At 42.6% G+C, this 25,540-nt stretch overlaps 2 protein-coding genes across 2 annotated transcripts; one reads left to right on the top strand and one right to left on the bottom strand.

Annotated features, from left to right (window-relative positions):
• Positions 1-3,289: 3,289 nt before the first annotated feature.
• On the bottom strand, positions 3,290-10,203 carry LOC130490795 (olfactory receptor 5V1-like). Its single transcript, XM_056864602.1, has 3 exons — positions 9,299-10,203; positions 4,668-4,742; positions 3,290-3,488 (listed from the first exon to the last, which is right to left on the bottom strand). The coding sequence occupies exons 1-3, from the start codon at positions 10,201-10,203 to the stop codon at positions 3,290-3,292; spliced, it is 1,179 nt and encodes a 392-aa protein (XP_056720580.1).
• Positions 10,204-18,336: 8,133 nt separating this feature from the next.
• Positions 18,337-23,117, top strand: LOC130490987 (olfactory receptor 5V1-like; the record flags this gene model as incomplete). Its single annotated transcript, XM_056864811.1, has 2 exons — positions 18,337-19,241; positions 23,099-23,117. Coding segments are annotated over exons 1-2 (924 nt in total), but the record flags the coding sequence as incomplete, so codon positions are not given.
• Positions 23,118-25,540: the final 2,423 nt, after the last annotated feature.

Raw genomic sequence — 25,540 nt, 5'->3', positions numbered from 1 at the left:
CTACTCAGAAGTAAATTCCATTGCATTCCACAGGATTTACTCCCAGGTGAGTAGGCAGAAAATTGCAGCCTTGTAAGCAGATAATTAATCCAACAGTTAGTTTGGAGGAATCTAGGAAGGGAAGGCAATTGTGAGCCAGTCTGAGAAAAGTAGAGTATAAAAATCAACTCTTCTTCCTCTTCTCTCTAGCTCACAGTTGTTGTGGTGAGCATAAAATGGAGGAGGAGATAATGCTGTTGTGAGCTGCTTGGGTTCCCCACTGGGGAGAAAAGAAGGGTGTCAATATTGAAATAAGTTGGAAATCCACAGATCAACACCTTGCATAGATGGAAGTGTCCTCTGCTCTGGCAAAGACAGCTTTCTATTCAACCAATTTATCTTTGCAAAAAACAATGGGCCCCAGCTATGATCGATGTGGGAAAGGGATACTAGTAACCCAGTTTGCTGAAGCAAGTGTGGTGTGCTTCTTTTCTTCTGATCAGCCACCCCCCAAGAGCATCCTTTCCTCTCCAAAACTGTCGGTCAAAATTCATTGCAATGCTAATTAAACAGTTTTTCAAAACCACACCTCAGGTGACTCTTACGAGCACAATCGCTGCAAACCCAGTCAGAATCATGACTACAACCGATACTTTCTTCCATATGGGGCATGGGGTTCATATGCACCTGTTCTGTCAACTGACAGGTGTGGCCGTCAGCCACAACTTCTGCAGGGAGTCCTCCTTCAATTCTGTGCTGGCTGTACTGTTAGATCGGTTTAATCCCTGTTGAGTTGGAATGCAGACAGTGTGGAGCCAGAATACTCCACTGCTGGAGTCTCCTACAGCTCTTTAGGTTGGATCCAACCAACCTTTCTTGGGGTGAAAAAAACAGGAGGGTGTCCACTTGACCTTCCCCACCCCCACCCCCCACAAAATGCTATGCTGGGAATCATGAGAACTGCATGCACAAAAGAAGAAAGAGTTGGTTTTTATATACCGACTTTCTCTACCTTTTAAGGAGAATCAAGTTGGCTTGCAATCTCCTTCCCTTCCTCTCCCCACAACAGATACCTTGTGAGGTAGGTGAGGCTGAGAGAGCTTGAAGAGAACTGTGACTGGCCCAAGGTCATCCAGCTGGCTTCGTGTGTAGGAGCGGGGAAACCAACCTGGTTCACCAGAATAGAGTCTGCCACATGTGGGACAGGATTGTAGTAAGGAGGACTGGGTAGGACTGAGTAAAAGATCTGGCTGGATCCAACCCATAGTTTCATATGCCCCACAAGAGAATCTTTATCATTGCCCTGCTGCCAAGAATTAGGAAGGAAGCAAGAAGTTTTCTTGAAAAATCACAAGGATGATGTTTCTTCAGCTGGATTCCAACTCCCCCTCCTAGCTTACCTTGATTGGTATGCAAGCAAAAAGGTTTCATCACAGATAACATTCAAGGACATTCGAGTTCCCACCAATATACATATTATGTTTAGAAGACAATTGGACAAAGTTGCAGCTCCTATTCTCCAGTGGGCAATTAACTATGAAGTGTCTTGGGTTTTAAAATGTAGCACCAAAATATTGTCGAAGGCTTTCACCGTCAGAGTTCATTGGTTCTCGTAGGTTATCCGGGCTGTGTAACCGTGGTCTTGGTATTTTCTTTCCTGACTTTTCGCCAGCAGCTGTGGCCGGCATCTTCAGAGGAGTAACACTGAAGGAGAGACAGTGTTACTCCTCTGAAGATGCCGGCCACAGCTGCTGGCGAAACGTCAGGAAAGAAAATACCAAGACCACGGTTACACAGCCCGGATAACCTACGAGAACCGTAGCACCAAAAGTTTTTGAAGTCAATTCAGATTTGTGCCAAAGGTCCAGTTCAATGGATTAGATCAAACTGGGCTGCATCCTACAACTCGGTTCTGCTAAACTGCATCCTAAGGTTGCTTTTAAACCAAGCCTTTGTCCAATGGCTTTTTTGCATTAGTGAAAGATTTCCTTGGATGGAAGAATTTTTTTATTAGGGGAGACTTGGGAGAGCGTCGTCTTTTTTGGGTGGTCAAAGGGGATCCATCCTCCTTTTCTTAAAAGCATAAATTTTGTAAGTCTTTAAGCTACTGGACTCATGTTCTTTTCTACTGCTACAGACAGATTAACACGGCTACCCATCGTGATCTATCTCCATGAAGTCCACTGTGTGTGTGAAAGCAACTTCTGCCCACTTACAGAGGAAAGCACATATGCTGAAGAAACATCAGCGCAATGTACTGAAACATTAACTTTTCAGCAGGGTTGCAATATATATATATGTCTTTGTGACGTGTGAATTCATATAATCTACAAGCTCGAACCAAACTCCACATTAGGGTCAGGAAGTAATTTTTCCTCCAGGCCAGATATGCCAGGGATCCTGGAGGGTTGTTGTTGTTGTTGTTGTTTTTGGCCATCTTCTGGGTGTGGAGTAGGGGTCACTGGAGGTGTGGGGGGGTAGTTGTGAGTTTCCTGCATTGTGCAGGGGGTTAGACTAGATGTCCCTGATGGCCCCTTCCAACTCTATGATTCTATGCGTGGTACCCCTATGCAAATGACATGGCGACTGTGGGTATTATTGAGAGCATTGTAATTTGTGTGTGTGTGTGATATGTGCAGTTGCCAAGCTCTGCATACACGCAGATATAATATCTGAAAAGAACAACTGTCAGATGTCTCCTGATTTATTCCTCAAGTGATATATTTAGGTGGGACCTGGAGATCTTCCAGAATTACAGCTGATCTTCATACTACAGAAATCAGTTCCCCCAGAGAAAATGGATCCTTTGGAGGGTGGTCTTTATGGTATTCTAGCCCACTGAGGTCCCTCCTCAACCCTGCCCTCCTCAGGCTCCACCCCAAAGTCTCCAGCAATTTCCAACCTAGAGTTGGCAACCCTCAATACAGGCATACCTCAGAACTTCCGGTTGGGCAAGATGGCGGAGTGACTGCACCTTCAGGAGCGGGAGCGAAAATTGCCTGTTCTGTGGCTAAAAACTGGACTCTTTAGCCCTGAGTGAGAAGATTTCTTCCAAAACTCAACTCTCAATGAGAGGAGGAACGTCGCGACCCAAAAAAAAGGGGTTCTGGACGCACCAGCAGGCGAATTTCAGGCAAGTCCTATAAAGCTCCGACCTTCCAACCGACTACCCCCCCCAACCTCTCCCCCTTCCTTTCCTTCCTTTCCTAATATTACCCCCTTTGCCTTAGGTAATAAGAAATTAATACAAATAGGATATTAAAACGATAAGAACTTCACTAACTTTTTTTCCCTTTTCTTTCTTTTCCGGTTACCCCCTGACGGCGCGAGTAAGAGCGGTGGCGTGGGCCCCCGGGGAGGGCGAGGCGCAAGAATTGGGCGGCGAGACCAGCTGCAGCGGCGGCGAGACCGGTGGAGGCGGCGGCGACGCTGACCGATAAGGGAAGACAGGCTGCGAAAGGCGGGCGGGCCGGCACAGAACCGCGAGGAGAAGACAAGGGCCCCGGTATCTGGCGAGTGAAAACAGCGGAGCGACTAACAAAGAACCCCCCCAAGACTGGTGGGGTAGGAGCAGGCCCCCGAAGAAGAATAAGAGTCCCGAGGGCTGTTTGCGTGCTAGCGGGACGGCGCTGACTCGCGAGGAGTGCGTACAGGACCGCGGAATGTAAGAGGCGCCGGCGCCGACTCCTGAGGAGGCAGCACCTTGCAGTGACGGGCAGGACTAGCTGCCGGCAATTCTGGTGACGTTAACCTGTTTTACATAAGACTACAAGTCCCAGGATACTTTGCGACCAGCCCTAACTAATCTAAGCCAGGGGGGAAGAAGAACTTCAACCATTATTAATTGAGGATACTTGTGGGATATATATTAATGTCATAGAGGGGGTGTGATAAATAATCAAGTGCTCCTGTGACAACAAGGATATGTATTGAATTTATTATTTATTGAATTTACTGAATTTAAGTAAGTTTAATTTATTTAAATAATTAAAAAAACTGCTTTTTTTGTGAAGAAATTAATGTGCCTCTACTAAATTGATTACTATATCTACTATAAGGAATTTGATTTAAATATCTAATTAAGACTTTACTGAATTAATTGTTGTGCCTAATATGACTGATCTGATTTAAATATCTAATTAAGACTGACCAATATTTAAACAAACAAACAAACAAAAACTACTTACTCTTACGTTTTATAACCGTGCATGTCTGGCACTTATACAGAGTTACAAACAAGAAGGAAAATATATAGATATAATTTAATGAAAAAAATAGAAAAACAGATAAAGCTAGTATTTTGACTTTAAATAAAAATCTGGAAGAAGAGGAGAAAGAAGAAGAAGAAGCAGACAGTGCAGTAGAATCTACAAGCTATCAACTTCAACAAAAAAGACCTAGTAAAGTACAATCTAATATGGAGAAGGCGCTGGAGAAATTGGCTGCCCAACTGACGGCACTAACAACCCAATTAACAGGAACAGAACAAAGATTAGAAGCAAAAGTAGATCAAATAAACAGTAAGATGGATAAGGTAAACAAAGACCTAGAAAGGTTGACCAAAGAATGTAACTCGGTCAGAACAGATGTACAAACGGTACAGATGGAAGTAAAGACAGTTAAACAGGAATTGGTGACTGGACTCCAGGACATTAAACAAAAAATAGAGGAAAACGCTAAGGACATACTGGATAATAGAGAAGATATTAAGAAACTTAAAACAAGACAAACGGAGACAGAGCGAATACAATCTGAACACAAAGCTTGGACAGAAGAAGCGGAAAACAGACTTGCCACAACGGAAATGCAAGTAAGAGAGAATAACTTGCGTTTCCAAAAAGTGTCAGAAGATATGCCCCAAGAAAGCCTAGGAGAAAATATGACACAGCTGCTCGCTTCTTATCTTGATATTGACGAAGAAGCTGTTGATATCAGGGAAATTTATAGACTTAACTCCAAATACGCGACTTCAAAAAAACTCCAAAGAGAAATCTTAATAAAATTTGTGGACAAACGAATAAAAGAGGACATACTGAATAAACAAAGAGAGGACCCACTAGTATATAAAGGAAAATAAATACAGATCTTCCCGGACCTACCATTAAGTAAGGAAAAAAAGGCGTGAATTTGACTCCCTACGTAAGTTACTACGTGATCGGGAGATAAGATATAGATGGGTGGGACCGTACTTCTTAAGTGTTCAACTCTCCCCTGGCAGAATCTTAATACGAACAATAGAAGAAGCTTATGACTTAGAAGAAGAAATTAAAATAAAGACCAAAGGAAAAGACACTAGAACTGGTGGATCAGGCTCACCACGAAACAAAAATAAGAATTCGGTGACAAACCAATAAGGTCTAATGGATGAGGCGGCAGCCTTCAAGTAAAAAACAACATGACGGATGGCCTAGAAATATTATCTATCAACATAAATGGCTTGAACATACCACAAAAAAGAAATAAAATATTTAATGCGCTTTCCAAATACAAAGCGAATATAATATGTCTGCAAGAAACGCATATAAAAAGAAAATACAATTATTTACTAAATAACAAACGACTTGGCACAGTATACACATCTTCAGCGTTGGAAAAAAAGAGGGGCATAGCAATATATATTAGAGATCCTACCATCAAAGTTTTGGATAGTATAAAGGACGCCAAAGGCAGGAAACTAACGCTTAAGTTACAACTTTCAACAGGAGAAATAAAAATATTAACATCTATATATGCACCACTGACATCAAAGGAAAAATTTTTCACAGAGCTCTTTACAACACTTGAAGAACAATTGGAATATGAGATCATCGTCATTGGGGATATGAATGGAGTTTTGGATGCCAAATTGGACAGATCTAAAAATCAAAAAAGCGGTAAACTTCCAAAAAAGGTAAAATTAGACATGCAGTGTCTCAACCTGTTGGACATCTGGAGAACCAAAAATCCTAATACCAAAGATTATACATTCTATTCGGATAGACATAGGACCTTTTCAAGAATTGATATGTGTTGGACCTCGAATACCTTAGTGAAAAACCTAGAATACATCAAAATACTACCTCGGACTCTGTCAGATCACAATCCGTTAGTAATAAAATGGCACAATCAGAAGAAGAAAATATTCAGATGGAGACTAAACGATGCATTACTCAATAAGGAAAAAGATCTCAACACAGGCCGTGAAGAACTTAAGGAATTCTTACTGAGAAATGAAACACAAGGAATGAGTCAAGCAACAATCTGGGACTGTTCGAAGGCCTACATGAGAGGCATCTTTATTTCACTAAACTCAAAAAACAAAAAAGATCGGGGAAAACGTTTGACAGATCTTCAAACCAACCTGGCACAGTTAGAAAAAACTCATCAACGAACAAATAGCAAAAAAGCCCTGAAAGAGCTCAAAAAGGCTAGACATGAAATTGACCTATTCTATACAGATGAAATGACAAAAAAGCTAAAATTTATAAAACAGAGACACTTTGCATACGCAAACAAGCCGGGCAAGTACTTGGCATCGATGATTAAAACAGAAAAACAGAAAAGAACAATATTCGCAACAAAAATAAAAGGGCAGATAACACATAAAGAAGATGAAATAACACAGTGTTTCCTAGAATATTTCGATGATTTGTACAAAAAGAAAAAACAAAATGAATCAACGGAGGAGATAAAAACCTATATTCAACAGAATCATCTGAACTATCTTTCCAAAGAAGATATAACTTGTTTAAACCAAGAAATCACTACTGAAGAAGTAAAACAAGCAATTAAGAAATTAAAGAGTGGGAAGACGCCAGGGCCAGATGGTTTTACAGCCATATATTATAAATCGTTTATGGAAGAAGTGGCCCCAACGTTAGTGAAAGTGATGAATGAAATATATAAGAAAAAGAAGGTGCCAGATTCTTGGAAAGAAGCATATATAACGCTTATTCCTAAAGAAGGAACAGATCTAACGCTACCCTCCTCATATAGGCCAATATCCTTGCTTAACACAGATTATAAAATATTCACAACAATAATTGCACAAAGATTGTTAGCTCATGTAGAAACACTAATTAATCCAGATCAGACAGGCTTTATTCCCAAACGTCAAATGGCAGACAATATTAGGTTCCTGATCAACGCGCGAGAGCTTGTAAAATACAGAAAAGAAAAAATAGCCTTTATTTTTGTGGATGCGGAAAAAGCCTTCGACAACATTTCATGGAATTTTATAAAACAGGTGGTCTACAGTATAAGCAATGACGGCAACTTATTTCAGTGGATATCTAGTATATATACGGATCAGCAAGCGAAACTTTTAATAAATGGCACCCTGACTAAAGATATCATTATTGAAAAAGGAACCAGACAAGGTTGCCCTTTATCACCTTTGTTATTCAACCTAACACTAGAAGTATTGGCAAATAAAATTAGATCAAACCAGAGAATAATGGGCCTAAGTGTACAAGGAGAAGAATTTAAAATCAGAGCATATGCCGATGATGTTTTGTTAACAATTTCACAACCAAAGTCTAGCATTAAAGAACTCATGAATGACATTCAGCTCTATGGACAACTGGCGGGTTATAAACTTAATAAAACCAAAACGAAAATCTTTCTAGAACATCTAACAAAAGAAGAGGAATTAGAAGTAACAAATATCTCAGGATTCACAATATCAACTAAACCAATAAAATATCTGGGAATAACTTTTTAAAGAGGACTGCTGGATTCGGGGAGTTCTAAAAGGTAAAACAGATTTTGAACAGTTGATAAGCAAGCCAACAGATCATCTTTTAGGTAAAATTTATCGGCTGCTGTTGACATACGATACGGAAGATGAACAAATAAAATCATGCCAAATCAAATGGATGGAAAATCTCAACGAGATCATAACAACGGACGAATGGGAACAGCTATTTCGTGGTAATCTCAAATTTACTCTATGTCAAGGAATTCAAGAAAATTGGCTGAAAATGTTGCACAGGTGGTACATTACGCCAAGCGATATCCAGAACATGAACAGCTCGACATCTGGCTTGTGTTGGAAGTGTGGTAAAGCCAGAGGCACTTTCTATCACTGTTGGTGGACATGTACACTAGTCCAAAAATTCTGGAAGAATATTCATAGGAACATAGAAACTATAGTCGGTCAATCTATTACATACGACCCCAAACTTTTTCTCCTGAGTAAAACACCAGACGCATGTACTAAAGACCAACAGATCATACTAAAATATCTAATAACAGCAGCAAGAATAGTCCTAGCTTCACTGTGGAAAACAGAAAAAATACCTAAAATTGAACTCTGGATTGATAAAGCATATGAATTCATATCAATGGCACACCTAACAGAACTATTACAAACAGACACTCAAAATTCAAAAAAAGACAAATGGCACACCTTCTATGAATTTATTAAAACCAAAAAGCAACAATAAATTTGATAATTGTAATGAAACTAAAGTTGATGAAGTAACATAACATGTTAAAAACTGATGACAATTGTAACCTTGTTAAGGGGGTAAAATATGACTGTTTCTTTTGTTTATGTTTTCCCCTACCCTTTTTCCTTTCCTGTATTCCCATTCAATACTAGAAATTAATAAAAATAATTATAAAAAAAAATACAGGCATACCTTGGAGATATTGCAGGTTCGGTTCTAGACCACTGCAATAAAGCAAATGTCGCAATAAAGAGAGTCACACAATTTTTTTTGTTTCCCAGTGCATATTAAAGTCATGGGTTTACACCATACTCTAGTCTGTTACAGTACAGCCAGCACAGTTTAGTGGCTAAGAGCGGCGGACTCTAATCTGGAGAATCGGATTGTTTCCTCACTCCTCCACATGAAATTTGCTGAGTGACCTTGGGCTAGTCACAGTTCTCTCAGAACTCTCTCAGCCCCACTTACCTCACAAGGTGTTTGTAGTGGCGAGAGGAAGGGATTGTGATTGTAAGCCGTTTTGAGACTCCTTATGGTAGAGAAAAGTGGAGTATAAAATCCAATTCTTCATCTCATGATGATGATGAAGTTTAAAAAAATCAATGTACATCCCTTAATTTAAAAAAAAAAACTTTATTGCTAAAAATGGTACACAGAGACACGAAGTGAGCACCAATAGACTTGCCCAACGCATGGTTGCCAAATACCTTTAATTTGTTTTTTAAAAAAATGCAATATCTGTGAAGCACAATAAAGCGAAGCACAATAAAACAAGTTATACCTGTATATTTGAGGCACTCAGCCTATGACACGAGCAAGCTTTCAAGACTTTAAGGAATTCGGCTCATACTCGGAGCTAGAGAGATGGTGGTTTTTTGGGACCGAGCACGCGTTTGAGAGCCTCCTTCATCTCTTTGTTCCTCAGGCAATAGATGATGGGGTTCAGCATCGGGGTCACCACATTGTAAATCACGGAGGCTAAAGTATCTACATATGCAGGGTAACTGGAGCCAGGCCGGTTATAATTAAACATGCTGCTAGTGAAGAACAAGGTGACCACCGTGAGGTGAGAAGCACAGGTGGAGAAGGCTTTGCGGCGGCCCTGGGAGGTGCGGATCCTCAAGACCGCCGAGACAATATGGACGTAGGAAACCACGATGCAGAGAAAAGGGCTAACGCCAAGCAGCATCGTTACCGCCAGCAATGTGACTTGGTTGGGGAAAGTGTCCGCGCAAGAGAGCTTGAGCAACTGGGGGACGTCGCAGAACAAGTGGTCCAGCTTGTGAGAGGCACAGAAAGGCACGAGAGAGGTCATGGCTGTGTGGAGGACCGAGTTGAGGAGGCCGCCAGCCCACGAGGCCGCCACCATCTGGGCGCATAATGTCCGGTTCATGAGGAGGGCGTACGTGAGGGGGCGGCAGATGGCGACGTATCGGTCGTAGGCCATCACGGCCAGCAAGAGGCACTCGACTCCCACGAAGGCCACCAGGAAGTAAAGCTGGACCAGGCAGGCCGGGAAGGAGATGGCCTTCGACTCGGCCAACAGGTTTTTCAGCACGTGGGGCAGAGTGACTGAGGTGTAGCACATGTCCAGGAAGGAGAGATGCCGAATGAAGTAGTACATGGGCGTGTGGAGGCTGGAATCCAGAAAAGCTGTGCCCAGGATGAGGCCGTTTCCCAACAAGGTGGTGATGTACATGGTCAGGAACAAGATGAAGAACAGAGAATGGGGCTTGGGGAAATGGGAGAAGCCCAGGAAGACAAATTCTCTGGTTGCTGTTTGATTGGCCATCTGCTCCTGCAAGGATCACATCTTGCACCTGAAATAGGGAAGAGGTTTAGAAAACCAAGGCCAATTTGTAGGGTTGCCAACCTCCAGGTACTAGCTGGAGATCTCCTGCTATTACAACTGATCTCCAGCCCTTAGAAATCACCTGGAGAAATTGGCTGCTTTGGCAATTGGACTTTGTGGCATTGAAGTCCCTCCCTTCCCCAAACCCCCCCTCCTCAGGCTCCACCCACAAAACCTCCCACTGGTGGAGAAGAGGGACCTGGCAACCCTACCAATTTGTGCTTCCTTTATGTCATTTGTGGGGGTTTCTTCCCCCCGTCTGCCTGCATTAAGTAAGCTAAGTCAACTATAAACCAAAGAGTTAAAGATATTGAGCGACAAGTAGATCTAGCAAGCGTGCCCCTATTTATGGCTCCCACCCCCCTCCAAATATATCCTTGCACCGGCAGCCTACCTCCGTTACTTAGAGCTAAACAAATATAGGAGGGCTTTTACCTTGGCTAGATGCGCAGCCTTACCCTCTGCTATGTTAGAGGGGAAATTCAAGAAGATACCCAGGGCGGAGAGACTTGGCCCCTGCAAATCTGGGGATTTAGAAACCACTGAACATGTTCTCCTGAACTGTAACTATTACACTATACCCCGTTCTAAGTTTCTTGAGCCCCTCATACTGAGAATGGGACCCGACAGGGAAAAAGAAAAGCTAGAAAAGCTCCTACAAGGAGATAATCCCTCCATCGCCTCTCAAGTAGCAAAATTTTGTACGGCTGCAATGAAAATTCGTTGCCGCAGAGTAGTCTCTTAGTCCAAATGGCAAATGTAACTCGGATGTTATTTATTTTATTTATTTTATTTTTTTAAGTGACTTAAGACTCGGACTGTAAACCTTTGTCGGTAAGACCATTTTAGTCCATGTATCTTGTTTTATCTGGCCAAGGGCTGCAAATAAACTATCTAATTAATTTGTGTGATGTCATTGGTATACGAATCAGATATCCGCCCACAATTCTCCAGCCAGCACACAACCTGTGATACCAATTTTAACTATCAAAAGTGATTCAAATGAATAATGTTCTGAGAGGATAGAGAGTCGGGATGCCAGCCTCCAGGTGGGACCTGGGGATCCCCTGGAATTACAGCTCATCTCCAGGCTATAGAGATCATTTCCACTGGAGAAAAGGGATGCTTTGGAGGGTGGACTCTATGGCATCGTACCCCGCTGAGGTCCCTGTCCTCCCCAGGCTCACATCCAAATCTCCAGAAGATGTCCAACCTGGATCTGGCAACCCTACCCCCCATCCCCCACTGGTGACCAGGGGGAGCACCCCTAATACTGAGGATGTAATCTGCATAACATTTCAGCCAGCTGTAATCCCTAACATTTCAACCAGACATTCTGGCTGGATCCAGTTACCTTTCTTGCTAAATCTCTCCAGGCTCCCCTCTAGGCTTTTCTGCCTTGAGTTTTTGCTTCAGTTTGGCTTCATACTGCATCCATTTTTCCTCTTCTTCTGGTCTGAAAAAGCATAAGGAAAACCCAAAGGAAATCCAGAAGAGCAAGAGAGGGGGGGGGAACGATGCTGTTAAGAAGCTGAGCTGGGGCAAAAACTCAGTGTAGAAAGCCCTTCACGTTTGTCCATGCCTGCCCCACGACCCTCAGCATAATCTTCTTGTTTGTCAAAGGGGATTTGCTCCTTCATCAGTGGAAAAGTTGGCTGGATCCGCCCCACTGGCATGTGAATTGTCTACCAACAAAAATTCTCCAACAAGCACACGAGAAGTTACATGAGCAAGATTTGAATCCAATAGAACCTTAATGGCCAACAAGATTTCCAGGGTATCAACTTTTAAGAGTGGTGTAGTGGTTAAGAGCGGTGGTTTGGAGTGGTGGAGTTTGATCTGGAGAACCTGGTTTGATTCCCCACTCCTCCACATGAGCAGCAGAGGCTAATCTGGTGAACTGGATTTGTTCCCCAGTCCTACACGTGAAGCCAGCTGGGTGACCTTGGGCAAGTCACACTCTCTCAGCCCCACCTATCTCACAGGGTGTCTGTTGTGGGGAGGGGAAGGGAAGGTGATTGTAAGCTGGTTTGAGTCTCCCTTAAGTAGTAGAGAAAGTCGGTATATAAAAACCAACTCTTCTTCTTCTTCCTTACTGCATCCCCCACCCCACCTAGCTTTTGTCCATGCAGGTCCCATGATCCACACAGCATAGCCCTTTTGGGCAGTCAAAGGAGACCTGCTCCTCCCTTTTCCACCAACTAAAAAACTGGTTGGATCCAACCCACATTCTTGTTGCTGCAATGACAGCACACTTTGTGCATCAATTGATGTTGAGACCTTTTATTCTAAATTAAGATGACAAAATAATGCAATCTGAGAGGGGGGGTAGGATGGCAGAGGGGAAATTCCAAGATATAAATATATTTACCAGAGAATCTCACAAAGATAAGGTGTCCATAGTGAATTTTCCACATGATGCAGCCTCTGCCTCAGATGAATAAATCCATGTATATTTCAGTTGTTGTTTTGTATCTGGATCGTCCTACAACTTTTAAAAATAGTGAGAGCGACACTATATGAACCTGTCTTGGCACCACTGGGATCATTAAGTAATTCCCCATGTAGTAGCAGGGTTGTTTTCATTTTCTTGGGAGGTGGGAATGAAATTCCTTGATTTGGACCCAGAAGGTTTCCTTGTTAGCTCAACTAAACCCAACAAATTTCAGTTCAGAAACTGAAAAAACTATTTTCTTGTTATCAGACACTCATTTACATGTGTTTTATAGAATGTCACCATTTGCCCCAGCTGCAAAGAAGATTAGAGCTAATGAGGTTTTAAAGAGAGTAACTTCTTAGGAAATTTTAGGGAGGATATTTTTTCGTTTAAATGGACTTATATTGTATGGTTATCCTAGGTTAATTGTTGTGTTTGACTTTTATCTTGTATTTCATTTTTAACTTTGATTTCACAAATGTCTGTATAACTGTAAGGACACTTTGCAATGGCCTATGGCTATACAAACAAACTTATTCATTTATTCATTCAACTAAGCCCAACATGGCATGGTCTTCCATAACATGAGAACACCATGCATTAGGTTTGCCAACCTCCAGGTACTGTAGGAAATACTCACAATGCCAATAACAAAAAGCTAAAGGAAAAAAAACTAGCACAACTCACTATATTCAACAATTCATTAACAACATGCTAACGGTGGGGGGGGAAAACCACAAGGTGTACAAATATATATACAATATTTACAATAATAATCATAAGCTTAATAGGAAAGTCCAATAATCAGTCCAAGGCAAGTAATCTTCTAATCCAAACGTGGTCAAAAATATCAATTAGTTGGCACGAAGTCCAAAAAGAATCCAAAGAAGGAGAAAACACTATTCCGGATATTCTGTAGCGCTTTCACCAAAGCATAGCTTCATCAGCCTCTCAATGTGTTGAAAACATACAGTAGATATACTTGGATATAGAAGGTTCTGCAGCCCTTTTATTGGGGGGAGCTAAAAATTGCAAAAAGGAAAGAGAAACAAAAAAAATAATATTGAAGAAATTATTTGTTAAAAAAAGCTTAGAGATTTTTTCCCCTTTGTGTATGTATTTCGGACTTCGTGCCAACTAATTGATATTTTTGACCACGTTTGGATTAGAAGATTACTTGCCTTGGACTGATTATTGGACTTTGCTATTAGGCTTGTGATTATTATTGTAAATATTGTATATATATTTGTACACCTTGTGGTTTTTTTCACTGTTAGCATGTTGTTAATGAATTGTTGAATATAGTGAGTTATGCTAGACTTTTTTCCTTTAACCTCCAGGTACTAGCTGGAGGTCGCCTGGTATTACAACTGATCTCCAGCCAGTAGAGATCAGTTTCCCTGGAGAAAATGGCCACTTTGGCTATTGGACTCTATGGCATTGAAGTCCCTCCCCTCCTCAAACCCCGCCTTCCTCCACCTCCGCCCCAAAAACCTCCTGCCAGTGGCAAAGAGGGACCTGGCAACCCTACCATACATTGATATAACATTCAAGCATCAATTCTTCCCAATAATTTTTCTGAGTAATGCTTATAGGAGTCACCAGGAACCCTATAATAAAATGGGAAGACACGGTTGCTGTTGAGAGGTCTCCCACCATAACGGGGCATCTGGCAACCCGCGCTGTGTCCACAGTTTTATGCTGTGCCCAAATTTTGTCGGACCTACAAGTCCTAAGAGATCCCAAACTAGAGTTTCATTTCAGTTCAAAGAGGCTAAAGCAGCAAGCAGCACAGATGGAGGAATGAAAAAAAGAGAGGATATTTATTTACTTATTTAAAATATTGCTGCCTTCCCACCTGATTTAGGGTTCCCCTAGGTGACAAACATTAAACTATTAAAATATTTCAAACATTAAAACACTGAAGGCATTCAAAACCATTTTAAGAACAAATATATATGACATTGTTAAAAAAAACAAATAAAATACAATTTAAAGACATTAATATAAACACATGCATAACCCTTTCTTTCTGCTAGCTGCCTCTTCTTGCTTCTGCTTTACTTCCATGAGTGCAAAATGTGCTCTCAGCATCTCTCTCCATCCTAGCTTAGATAGATCATTAGAATGCCTACTCTGCCTTCCCCGACGTAGTATGAAGTTCCTTAACAATACAGGGCAATGAGGGCATCCACTGCTGTCCTAAAGCCTTGTGTGGAATGTATTCCTAAAACTGCCTTCCCCCTTCTGCTGAGCCAAAAACCAAGCCACTGTTAGAAAGGGTTTTACATTTAGAAAGTAAATCTAAAACTGCAGCAGTCATGAAAATGACATTCTCAGGTATTTCTTGCACTTGGTTCCCAATATACATTGTATCTATTGATATGAATTGTACTATTTCTAATCTACTTAGAGACCATATTAATCTGTAGCTTCCTTCTTAAGTAGATGCCTATATCTGAATCATGCCTGATCAGAGTTATCCAGAGTTATCCAGAACAGTTTGAATATATATATTTCTGTAATTGCCTGTCATTTTCTTTGGTATAAGTCCCAGAGAGTACCCGAAGAATACATATAAGTAGAGGCGGACTCTAATCAGGAGAACTGGGTGTGATTCCCCACTCCTCCCCATGAAGCCTGCTGGGTGACCTTGGGCCAGTCACAGTTCTCTCTGAACTCTCTCAGCCCACGCAGAGGGAGGCAATGGCAAACCACCTCGTCTCTTGCCCTGAAAACCCTACAAGGTCACCATAAGTCAACTGTGACTTGACTGCACTTTCCACCCCACCACATAAAACACGATTAGATTGGCCTGAGAGTTTCCTAAAATGAAAAATGCTACTCAGAAAAAAAAATTAACTGCAAGGGCTAATGCTATCATTAAATCACACAGTGTCCATATTTATTGCATTATGGAAGACCATACTAAGCTGGGTTTAGTTGAGCAAACTGAAATCTTCTGGGTCCAAATCAAGAAACTTCATTTATCAGGAAAAAGAAAACAGCTTACTGAGCTGGGAATTTTGTAACTATCCCTGGGTGAATCTATCCCAGTGGTCCCAAGATATGTTTATATAGTCTGTCTCTCACTTCCGCAACACAGACATGGGAATATTTTTTCAGATCTTTATGGCAATCTGAATACAAAATAACAGTTGAAACATACATGGATTTATTTCATTTGGTATGAAGCAGAATGCAGGAAACATTGGACAGAAAATACAAAATGGACACTGCCTCATTGTGAGATTATTTGGTAATATATTTATGTAGTGCAATTTCTTCTGTACCATCCTGTCTGCCCATCTCTGTTTCTCTCTATTATGCATTATTTTGTCATTTCCGTTTAGAATGAAGGACCCCCACATCAATGTATGCACAAAATCTGCTGTCATTGCAACTACAAGACAGTGGGTTGGATCCAACCAGTTTTTCTGTTGGGAAAAAAGGCAGCAGGGGGGGGGTCTGCTTTGGCCAACCAAAAAGGTTATGATCTACAGTGCATGGGACCTGCATGGGCAAAAGCCAGGTGGGATGGGGGAAAGAAGAAAGAAAGGGAATTGGGTGAGTTTGAGTAAAACGGTTCAATGAATCCAACCCAGTATTGCAGAGGATGAGCCGGCAGAAATGTTGATGATTCGAGCATAATTTTGAGTTTTGTGCATATTGGTTGGATCCTACCAGTTTTTCTGCTTGATGTTTCCTAAAAAAAAAACCTTTTCTTGCATTCCTGGTCCTGTGTGCCTTTTGTCTTCATAGTTTCCACAATTTCCTTCAAAGCTTTGGCAGGGGTCAAAAGAGGTCTTTCCTCCCTTGGCCGCTCGGGGAAGAGCTGGCGGGATCCATCCCTTTCAGATATCCTGATGAACCCCTCATTTGTTTGTGACAAGAATGAGAAAGGATGGGAGGGGCTGTGGCTCAGTGGTAGAGCCTCTGCTTGGCATGCAGAAGGTCCCAGGTTCAATCCCTGGCATCTCCAGCTAAAGGGACTAGGCAAGTAGGTGATGTGAAAGACCTCCACCTGAGACCCTGGAGAGCCGCTGCTGGCCTGTGTAGACAATACTGACTTTGATGGACCAAGGGTGTGATTCAGTATAAGGCAGCTTCATGTGTTCATGTGTTCATGAAGTCTGCTGACATAATACAGGAGTGAATGGCCTTTTATGCATGGCTGTTTCCCTCGTGGTCACCCCTCCGATGACTTTGGGTCCTTGTTTAGATTACATATGCCATTTCCGACAGTCAGAGGTCACCTCGCTCTCCCCCTGCCTTTCCCCGTGTTTTGCCTGCATTTTCAAATTCACACACAAGCAAAATGCAGGGAAACAAAGGGGAAAAGTGAGGCAACCTCTCATGCCCGGAAACGCCACTCATAATCAAAACAACAACCCAAAGTCATTGGAGGGGTGACTGCAATGGAAACAGCCATGCATAAAACACCATAGTCTGTTAGCAGCCCAAGGTTTTCTTGTGGAGCTGTCCACTGGGTGCAGGTGCTGAACTTCTCCATTTGCCTCCCCCCCCCCCCCCAGCTTCCTCACTTTCTGGATTTCTCCATGGGTTGTCTTTCCTTGTTTTCTTCCTTGGTTTGAGATAGTCCAGAGGATCAATGAGGAAAACACACAAAGACAACAAACGGAAAACGATATCAAGAAGCTTGGAGAGAAACTACTGCAGTTCAGCACCCAAACTGCAGGAAAACGTCAAGAGACACTGTCTCATAGGGGTGACCCAGGCTAACTCTGCCTAATATTATACTGCCTATGCCTTGAGCAAGCCACAATTGCCTCAATTTCTTCCACATCCCCTAACATTTATATAGAAATAATAATGGCTACCAACATTACAGGGTTGTTGTAACAATGGCTGAGGCAAAGCATTCAGATTACTGCTACTGCTACCATTATTACTACTTCCAGAAGAATACATGGTTGAAATGCTGTGCGGTTTTTGTCCTCAGTATCCCTGCAAGATGTTATTCATTTGCATTGCATTTTGGTAGATGAAATTCATATCCCTTGTTGTGCACTTGCTGGAGAATTGTGTGTTGGTGGCCGATTCACCAACACTGGGTTGGATCCAGCCAGTTTTTTCCATTGATGAAAAAGGAGGGGTGGGGGGGAGTCACCATTGACCAGCCAAAAAGACTATGCTGAGGATCACGGGACCTGCATGGAAAAAAGCAATATGGGATGGGGAACTAGGCAAGAGGGGAACTAGGCAAGATTTAGTGGGAAATCTATCTGAATCCAACACAGTATCATCACTGCAGGCAGGCAAGGGTAGAAAAAAAATTCCCAAAGAGCATAAGGTAAGTCCCAGGTGTAGTTGTACAAATAGTCCTGTTTTTATCATCACTTTTATTATGCATCCAGCAGGCCTTTCATTAAAACAAACAATAGCTTTTTAAATGTTTGGTTAACAGAGTTCTTTCAACATCTATGATCTAAGTCACAAGGGCTGTATTTTAAAAGGGAGCCACTCTTCCCATAAAACGTACATTCTCTTCAAAAAAAGTAAGCAGCTCTTCTGCTGAACAGCCAAGAGTGACCCCCTTACAAAATTGTTCTCTTTTGTTTTCTAACCCTCTTTTCCCCCCTTTCAGGTGCAAGATGTGATCCTTGCAGGAGCAGATGGCCAATCAAACAGCAACCAGAGAATTTGTCTTCCTGGGCTTCTCCCATTTCCCTAAGCCCCATTCTCTGTTCTTCATCTTGTTCCTGACCATGTACATCACCACCTTGTTGGGAAACGGCCTCATCCTGGGCACAGCTTTTCTGGATTCCAGCCTCCACACGCCCATGTACTACTTCATTCGGCATCTCTCCTTCCTGGACATGTGCTACACCTCAGTCACTCTGCCCCACGTGCTGAAAAACCTGTTGGCCGAGTCGAAGGCCATCTCCTTCCCGGCCTGCCTGGTCCAGCTTTACTTCCTGGTGGCCTTCGTGGGAGTCGAGTGCCTCTTGCTGGCCGTGATGGCCTACGACCGATACGTCGCCATCTGCCGCCCCCTCACGTACGCCCTCCTCATGAACCGGACATTATGTGCCCAGCTGGTGGCGGCCTCGTGGGCCTGCGGCCTCCTCAACTCGGTCCTCCACACAGCCATGACCTCTCTCGTGCCTTTCTGTGCCTCTCACAAGCTGGACCACTTGTTCTGCGACGTCCCCCAGTTGCTCAAGCTCTCTTGCGCGGACACTTTCCCCAACCAAGTCACGTTGCTGGCGGTAACGATGCTTCTGGGTGTCAGTCCTTTCTTCTGCATCGTGGTTTCCTACATCCATATTGTCTTGGCAGTCTTGAGGATCCGCACCTCCCAGGGCCGCCACAAAGCCTTCTCCACCTGTGCTTCCCACCTCACGGTGGTCACCTTGTTCTACACCACCTGCATGTTTAATTATAACCGGCCCAGTTCAAGCCATCCTGAGTATATAGACACTCTGGCTTCTGTGCTTTACAATGTGGTGACCCCGATGCTGAACCCCATTATCTACTGCCTGAGGAACAAAGAAATGAAAGAGGCTCTCAAACGAGTGCTCGGTCCCAAAAAGTCACTAAAAATGCCCCACTGTCCCTGTAGTTCCAATAGTTGACCAAATTTCTAAAATCTTCCTGCTGGAGAATATTGTAAGCTTGTTACTGATGCATGCTAAGGAGAGGGCCTTAGCATACTCCGAGATACCCTATTAATGTTCTCAGGCTGTATGAGTTTTCCTCCTACCTGGCCTGTTTTCTGATCTCTAACGCATATCAAATCTGGTCATACGTTCCTTCCCCTTATACTATTAAGCTATTTTATCCATTATGCCTTCACACTGATGAAGGAAATTTTTTTGCCGCAACAGAGGTTGCAAGGCATTTATATAACAAATTGTGCACACCAGTTAGTAGGCAAACAATTGGTGTGTATTTATTTTTTAATTTTATTTATTATTTCAATTTATAGCCTGCCCGCCCTCCCTGGCCAGGACCAGGATCAGGGCGTGTAACAACCATAAAATCAACATAAATTCAATATAACGATATCAATAAAACAATAAAATCATGTCATAACAATTTCTGACTTTTAAAACCATAGATGGCACATAATACTGTAGTATGCTCACTTTGCCCTGATCTGGATGGCCCAGGCTAGCCTGATCTTGTCAGATCTCAGAAGCTAAGAAGGGTCAGCCCTGGTTAGTATTTGGATGGGAGACCACCGAGAAATACCAGGGTTGTGGAGAGGAAGGCACTGGCAAACCACCTCTGTTAGTCTCTTGCCATGAAAACCCCAAAAGGGGTCACCATAAGTCGGCTGCGACTTGACAGCACTTCACACACACACACACACACACATCTGCTCATTGTATTTATTTTTTATTTATTTAATCTACATTCATTCATTCGTTTAATTTATTACAGACTTGTATTTCATAAAGGACAATTTCTTCAGTTTGGAGGATAGCTTCAGTAAATTCTATGCAACCTGGTTGTAAATCAGCAATATGTATATATGTGATGGCTACTTGTTATACTTTTGCTGGTGGTAGAATCACAAGGTCACAGTCCAAAGAAGAGATATCGAAACTGGACATTAGCCGGCATACCGTCACTGTTGTGGTTTTGTGTAATGCAATCAATGCTACCGCTTTGTTCATTATAATTGTAATGAAATATATAATTCACAATTTCTTTGACCTTTTGTAACAACCATTTTGTAGGTTTCTGAAGTAGTTCCCATTTGTTATATGAGTACCTTGCAGCCCCTGGTGCTGCGTCGTTTTTTTCTTCTTCTGTCAGAGGTTTCTCCTAACTTTTCCCCTCCTTCACACTAATGACCCCCCCACGCACACACTAATGTTCTTGTTGTAATCTAAGGATTAAACAGTATGAGATGGCAGGACCTACCTATATTTACTCACATGTAGGGTAGGGATCTCTTAGCCAGCATGGCGTAGTGGTTAAGAGTGGTGGTTTGGAGAGGTGGACTCTGATCTGGAGAACCGGGTTTGATTCCCCTCTCCTCCACATGAGTGGCGGAGGCTAATCTGGCTAACTGGGATTTGTGTCCCCACTCCTACACATGAAGCCAGCTGGGTGACCTTGGGCTAGTCACACTCTCTCAGCCTCACCTATCTCACAGGGTGTCTGTTGTGGGCAGGCTGGATTTAGTTTTGATGAGGCCCTAAGTTATTGAAGGTAATGGGGCCCTTTATATGTCTAGATAACAGGTACAACAGCTTGACCTACATTCAACTGTGCTGCACTGCATTCTGCAGCTGCATGCTACATGTTGCCTTGCAACCAGTCCATGCAGAATGTAGGCTCCCTATATATAGAAATGAGCAAACCGGTGATATTTTAGGGAGCAGTTAGCAGGCGGGGACCATTACTTGCATCATAGGAGCCTACACAACACAAAACACTGTTGCTGTATGTAGGTTTTATTTTATTTGTTTTTTATCTTATATTTTGGAAATGTACATCCAGTTGTTTTATTCCTTTAAATTTTTGGAGGGGCCCAAGAGAGTGGGGCCCTAAGCTATAGCTTGTTTAGCTTATACTTAAATCCGGCACTGGTTGTGGGTAGGGGAAGAGAAGGTGCCCATTTGATTCTGCCTTAAGTGGTATATAAAAACCAACTCTTCTTCTCTTCTTATACAGAAGATGCAAGGCAGGCGAGATGAAGTTAGTTAATTAGTTTTGTCTTGTGTATCTTGTTTTTTTTAAGTAACCCTGACTTGTGTACGGTTCTATTGTTTCTGTTCTTTCCACTTGCTCTGTTTATTAATTCCCCTTTATTACTTAAAAGTACTTGTACTCCAATAAAATATTTTTGAGGTAGCTCATGATTCCACAGAAACCATGCTATCCTATTAGATCAATACAGTACTATTTTAGACAACTGTTCGTTTAGCTGCAGGTTAGACTGGATTTACTGTGGCTTGTTTTACAGATTGGGATTTTGTCATCCCGGCACAAATCAGATTTGAAGGTGCAGCAAATCTCCGTGAAGAATTCCCCTCCCAGACCTGAAAAGGGCCTTATGGGTCCAACCTACTAGTCCCTTTATCCCCAGAACACCTCCAGGTACCCTTGCCATGTCCTTCATAGAATCATATAGAATCACAGAGTTGGAAGGGACCTCAAGCTGTCGTTTCCTCCAGTGGAACAGACCTCTGCAATCTGGACATCAGTTGGCATTCCAAAAGAACTCCAGGCACCACCTGGAGGTTGGCAACCTTGCCTCTTTCCCAGGCTAGCCATTTTGTGGTTAGCTGAATCCCTTCTTGGCAGCTGTTTTGTGGTGGTGCCCACGACAGGAAAGTGTTTTTAGGATTGCAGCTGAAGATATCCCAAGAATTAGCAAGTGGCTTTTTTCATCTAAGGCTGTGATACAAAGGGGGTTACCGCACTTTGTATTCCCAGGGATGTATTAAGAGTTTGAAAATTTTATAAAAAAAACATCGCTTTAAAAGGGTTTTTGGATACCACGGCTTATAAATGGTTGGAAGACGTCTTCACAGCTAAAGGGGCCAAACAAAGTGCGAACAGTATTTTTTATAACGTTTTCAAACTCTTAATACATCGCTGGGAATACAAGTGTGGTAACCCCCAAAATCTCTTTTCTGTCTAACAACTTAGGGTGCCTAACAGACAGATACAACATCACAGCATAAGCTCTTTGTGATCAATAGAGGTCTTTTATGTGCTTTTAAGATGTATTTTAGTATCATTTTATTATTTTGAGCTCCCCCCACAATGCTTACTGGATATTTTGTGTTTTTCTATATCCTCCTAAAGAATAAATGCAATTGGGTTTCCAATACTTTGTGTGAAGTATTTTCCTTCACACTTTTTGGGTTTCCACCTGGGTCTTGTTCTCCATTGGGTGCAACCCTTTTCAAGATTCCCTGGGCCACACTTGGTCAGACCCTTGCAGTGATATAATCATTAGGGAGAAATATAAATACACAAGTTAACCGACAATAGGAGTGGCTTAGTCAATCATCTGCTTTGAATGCAAAACGTTGCAGGTTCAGTTATCTCCATTTCCAGTTAAAAGGATCAGGTAGTAACCAGCTGATGCCAAAGACCACCAAAGACCCTGGAGGGGCACACCCAGAAGTAGTAGACAATACTGACCTTGATAGATCAATGGTCTTACTTCAGTTTAAGTGTGTATGGTCCAAATCATAAGCGCACCTTATGGTGGTAAGTTCTCCTTCCCTGTTTGGGAGAAAAGTGGAGTACAAATATCTATGTAAATAAAAATCACAGCAGTCACCACCTGCAGGCAAAATGGGTCAAAGCACGGGGTGTTCCAGAGCTAGGGCTGTTTAGCTTGGAAAGAAGGCAGTTAAGGGGAGACCTGATAGAGGTCTACAAAATTATGCATGGTTTGGAGAGAGTGGGCAGGGAGCTTTTCTCCCTCTCTCATAATACTAGAACGTGGGGTCATCTGCTGAAGCTGGCAGGGGAGAGATTCAAAATTGATAAAAGGAAGCATTTCTTCACACAACGCATAGTTAAATTGTGGAACTCCCTGCCCCAGGATGTGGTGATGGCTGCCATCTTGGAAGGCTTTAAGAGGGGAGTGGACATGTTCATGGAGGAGAGGGGTATTCATGGCTACTAGTAAAAACGGATACTAGTCATACTAAAAATGGATACTAGGGGAGGGGCTGTGGCTCAGTGGTAGAGCCTCTGCTTGGCATGCAGAAGGTCCCAGGTTCAATCCCCGGCATCTCCAGTTAAAGGGACTAGGCATGTAGGTGATGTGACAGACCTCTCTGCCTGTGACCCTGGAGAGCCGCTGTTGGTCTGAGTAGACAATACTGACTTTGATGGACCAAGGGTCTGATTCAGTATAAGGCAGCTTCATGTATTCATGTGTTCATGATGCAAACCTATTCTCTCCAGGATCAGAGGAACATGCCGAATATATTAGGTGCTGAGGAACACAAGCAGGATAATGCTGTTGCAGTCATCTTGCTTGTGGGCTTCCTAGAGGCACCTAGAGGCACCTCGTTGGCCACTGTGTGAACACATTGCTGGACTTGTTGGACCTTGGCCTGATCCAGCATGGCCTTTCTTATGTTATGTTCACTTCTTATAGTCTTGTCTTCTGGAGATGCAGGAAGGCGCTTTGACCCAAACCGCCTCACCCTAAACACACAGCACTATCTCGGTAAGTACCATAGAGTGCTGCAGTTAGAGTAAGCTTTTAGGGAATTTCTTGGCATGGAGGGGGGAGAATCTTCATGTCCTGCTGATCTTGCTCTGATGGAGAAACTTCTGCCCTGCCCCTTTCCCTAGGTTTTTCCCCCAGAAAACAGGATTAACATTTGTCCTGACATGAGGGAAACAGAATAAAAACAGAGACACCCCTCACTTTTTTAATTTTAATTTTATTAAAAATTACAAATATACAATATTAAAAAACTTTGAATAAATGAAACTCAATCAGTACTTATACAACTAATAAAACCTATAAAACATATACTTTCTAAATGAACACTCTCTTTTATGAACCACCAGCAACAGAATCTAAACTTTTAAGCGTGTTCTCCATCCTGGATATAGTGGGTTTCCATATTCTATCCAATTCTTCTATGTTTTTTGTTATTTTGATAGTAAGTTAATTTAATCAGCACATAGATCTCTCTTACTTTGTCGAACCAAGTATTTAAGCTTGGAGAATTTGCTCCTTTCCAATATCTGGCAAAATTTATTCTTGCTAAAGTTAACATATGTAGGCATACATCAAGGAGTTTCTTATTCATAGCTGGTAAACAGTTTAACAGGATTATTTCTGGATTCAAAGGTATTTCTATTTACCCTTCACTTCTTTTAGTGGATCAGGACACGGCAGATGTCGCCTCTGAATCCATGCCTCAACATTAGCAGGCACCATTAGCAAATACATGGCGCATGGGCCTTTGAGGCGACAGGGCAGGGAGGTCATTGAGGCGAAGGGGCAGGGAAAGCTCAGAGAAGCAGTGAGAAGCCTGTTGCCAACAAACATGGAAGCCTATCCAGTCCTTCAGCTGTTCACAAACAAACCTCTTTCCCCCAAAAGCTTTACCACACAAATCCGTCCACATTTTCTTAGCAACACATTCAGAGTGCTTCAGCACTGATGTTGTTCTCTAGCCCCCACCGACCCACCCCCAAATACAGCCAGGATCAGAAGCGCATAGGGTTGCCAGCTCCAGGTTGGGAAATACCTGGAGATTTTTGAGGCAGAGCCTGAGAAGAGTGAGGTTTGGGGAGGGGAGGGACTTCAATGCCATATAGTCCAATTGCCACAGCGGCCCTTTTCTCCAGGGGAACTGATCGGTCCCCTAGAGGGGGACCTCCTAGCAGGAGGGGGACCTCCTAGCAGGAGATCTCCAGCTAGTAACTGGAGACTGGCAACCCTAGAAGAGCCGGTTCAGCCATTCCAAACTGAAGAATGTCCACACCTCAGATTCTTTCAGTGACAGGAGAGGTTTTCATGCAAATGGCAGGAGTCATTGGGTTGGATCCAAACAGCTTTTCCACTGGAGAAAAAGAGACACAGTCCCTAAAAGGCTATGTTGGGGATCTTGGGACCAGCAAAGACAAAACCCAGGTGGGACAAGAGCTGGAGTAAGGAAGCAAATTAGGTGAGACAGAGTAAAAATGCTGGCCATTGTTTCACTAAGGCTAGGAAGTACCTTTCTGCTAAGCGAAGGGTTCCTCGTGCTTTTTCCTCACAGGAAATAGCAGCCATACAAGTCCACTTTCCCTCATGCAATATGGAAAGTGGAGTTTGGTTGGCCAATACATCCTGCAAGTGTGTGGAGGATCCAAACACCCTTCTATTTC

The sequence above is a fragment of the Euleptes europaea genome, chromosome 18 (genome assembly GCF_029931775.1).
Source record: "Euleptes europaea isolate rEulEur1 chromosome 18, rEulEur1.hap1, whole genome shotgun sequence".
In the NCBI taxonomy this organism is placed as follows: domain Eukaryota; kingdom Metazoa; phylum Chordata; class Lepidosauria; order Squamata; family Sphaerodactylidae; genus Euleptes; species Euleptes europaea.
The sequence above is the reverse complement of the archived record's forward strand: the minus strand, read 5'-3'. Positions and strand labels throughout refer to the sequence as shown.

What these genes read in the sequence shown, in the direction of transcription:
- LOC130490795 (XM_056864602.1), bottom strand. Translation starts at nt 10,203, where the DNA reads ATGGCCAATCAAACAGCAACCAGAGAATTTGTCTTCCTGGGCTTCTCC. An exon ending in AAGGAGGCTCTCAAACGCGT is followed by an intron (nt 4,743 to 9,298) that starts GCTCGGTCCCAA and finishes CTTCTGTCCAAG; the next exon opens with CTTTGTGTTCAGATTGTATT. An exon ending in AATATCTTCTCTATTATCCA is followed by an intron (nt 3,489 to 4,667) that starts GTATGTCCTTAG and finishes TTCACTCGCCAG; the next exon opens with ATACCGGGGCCCTTGTCTTC.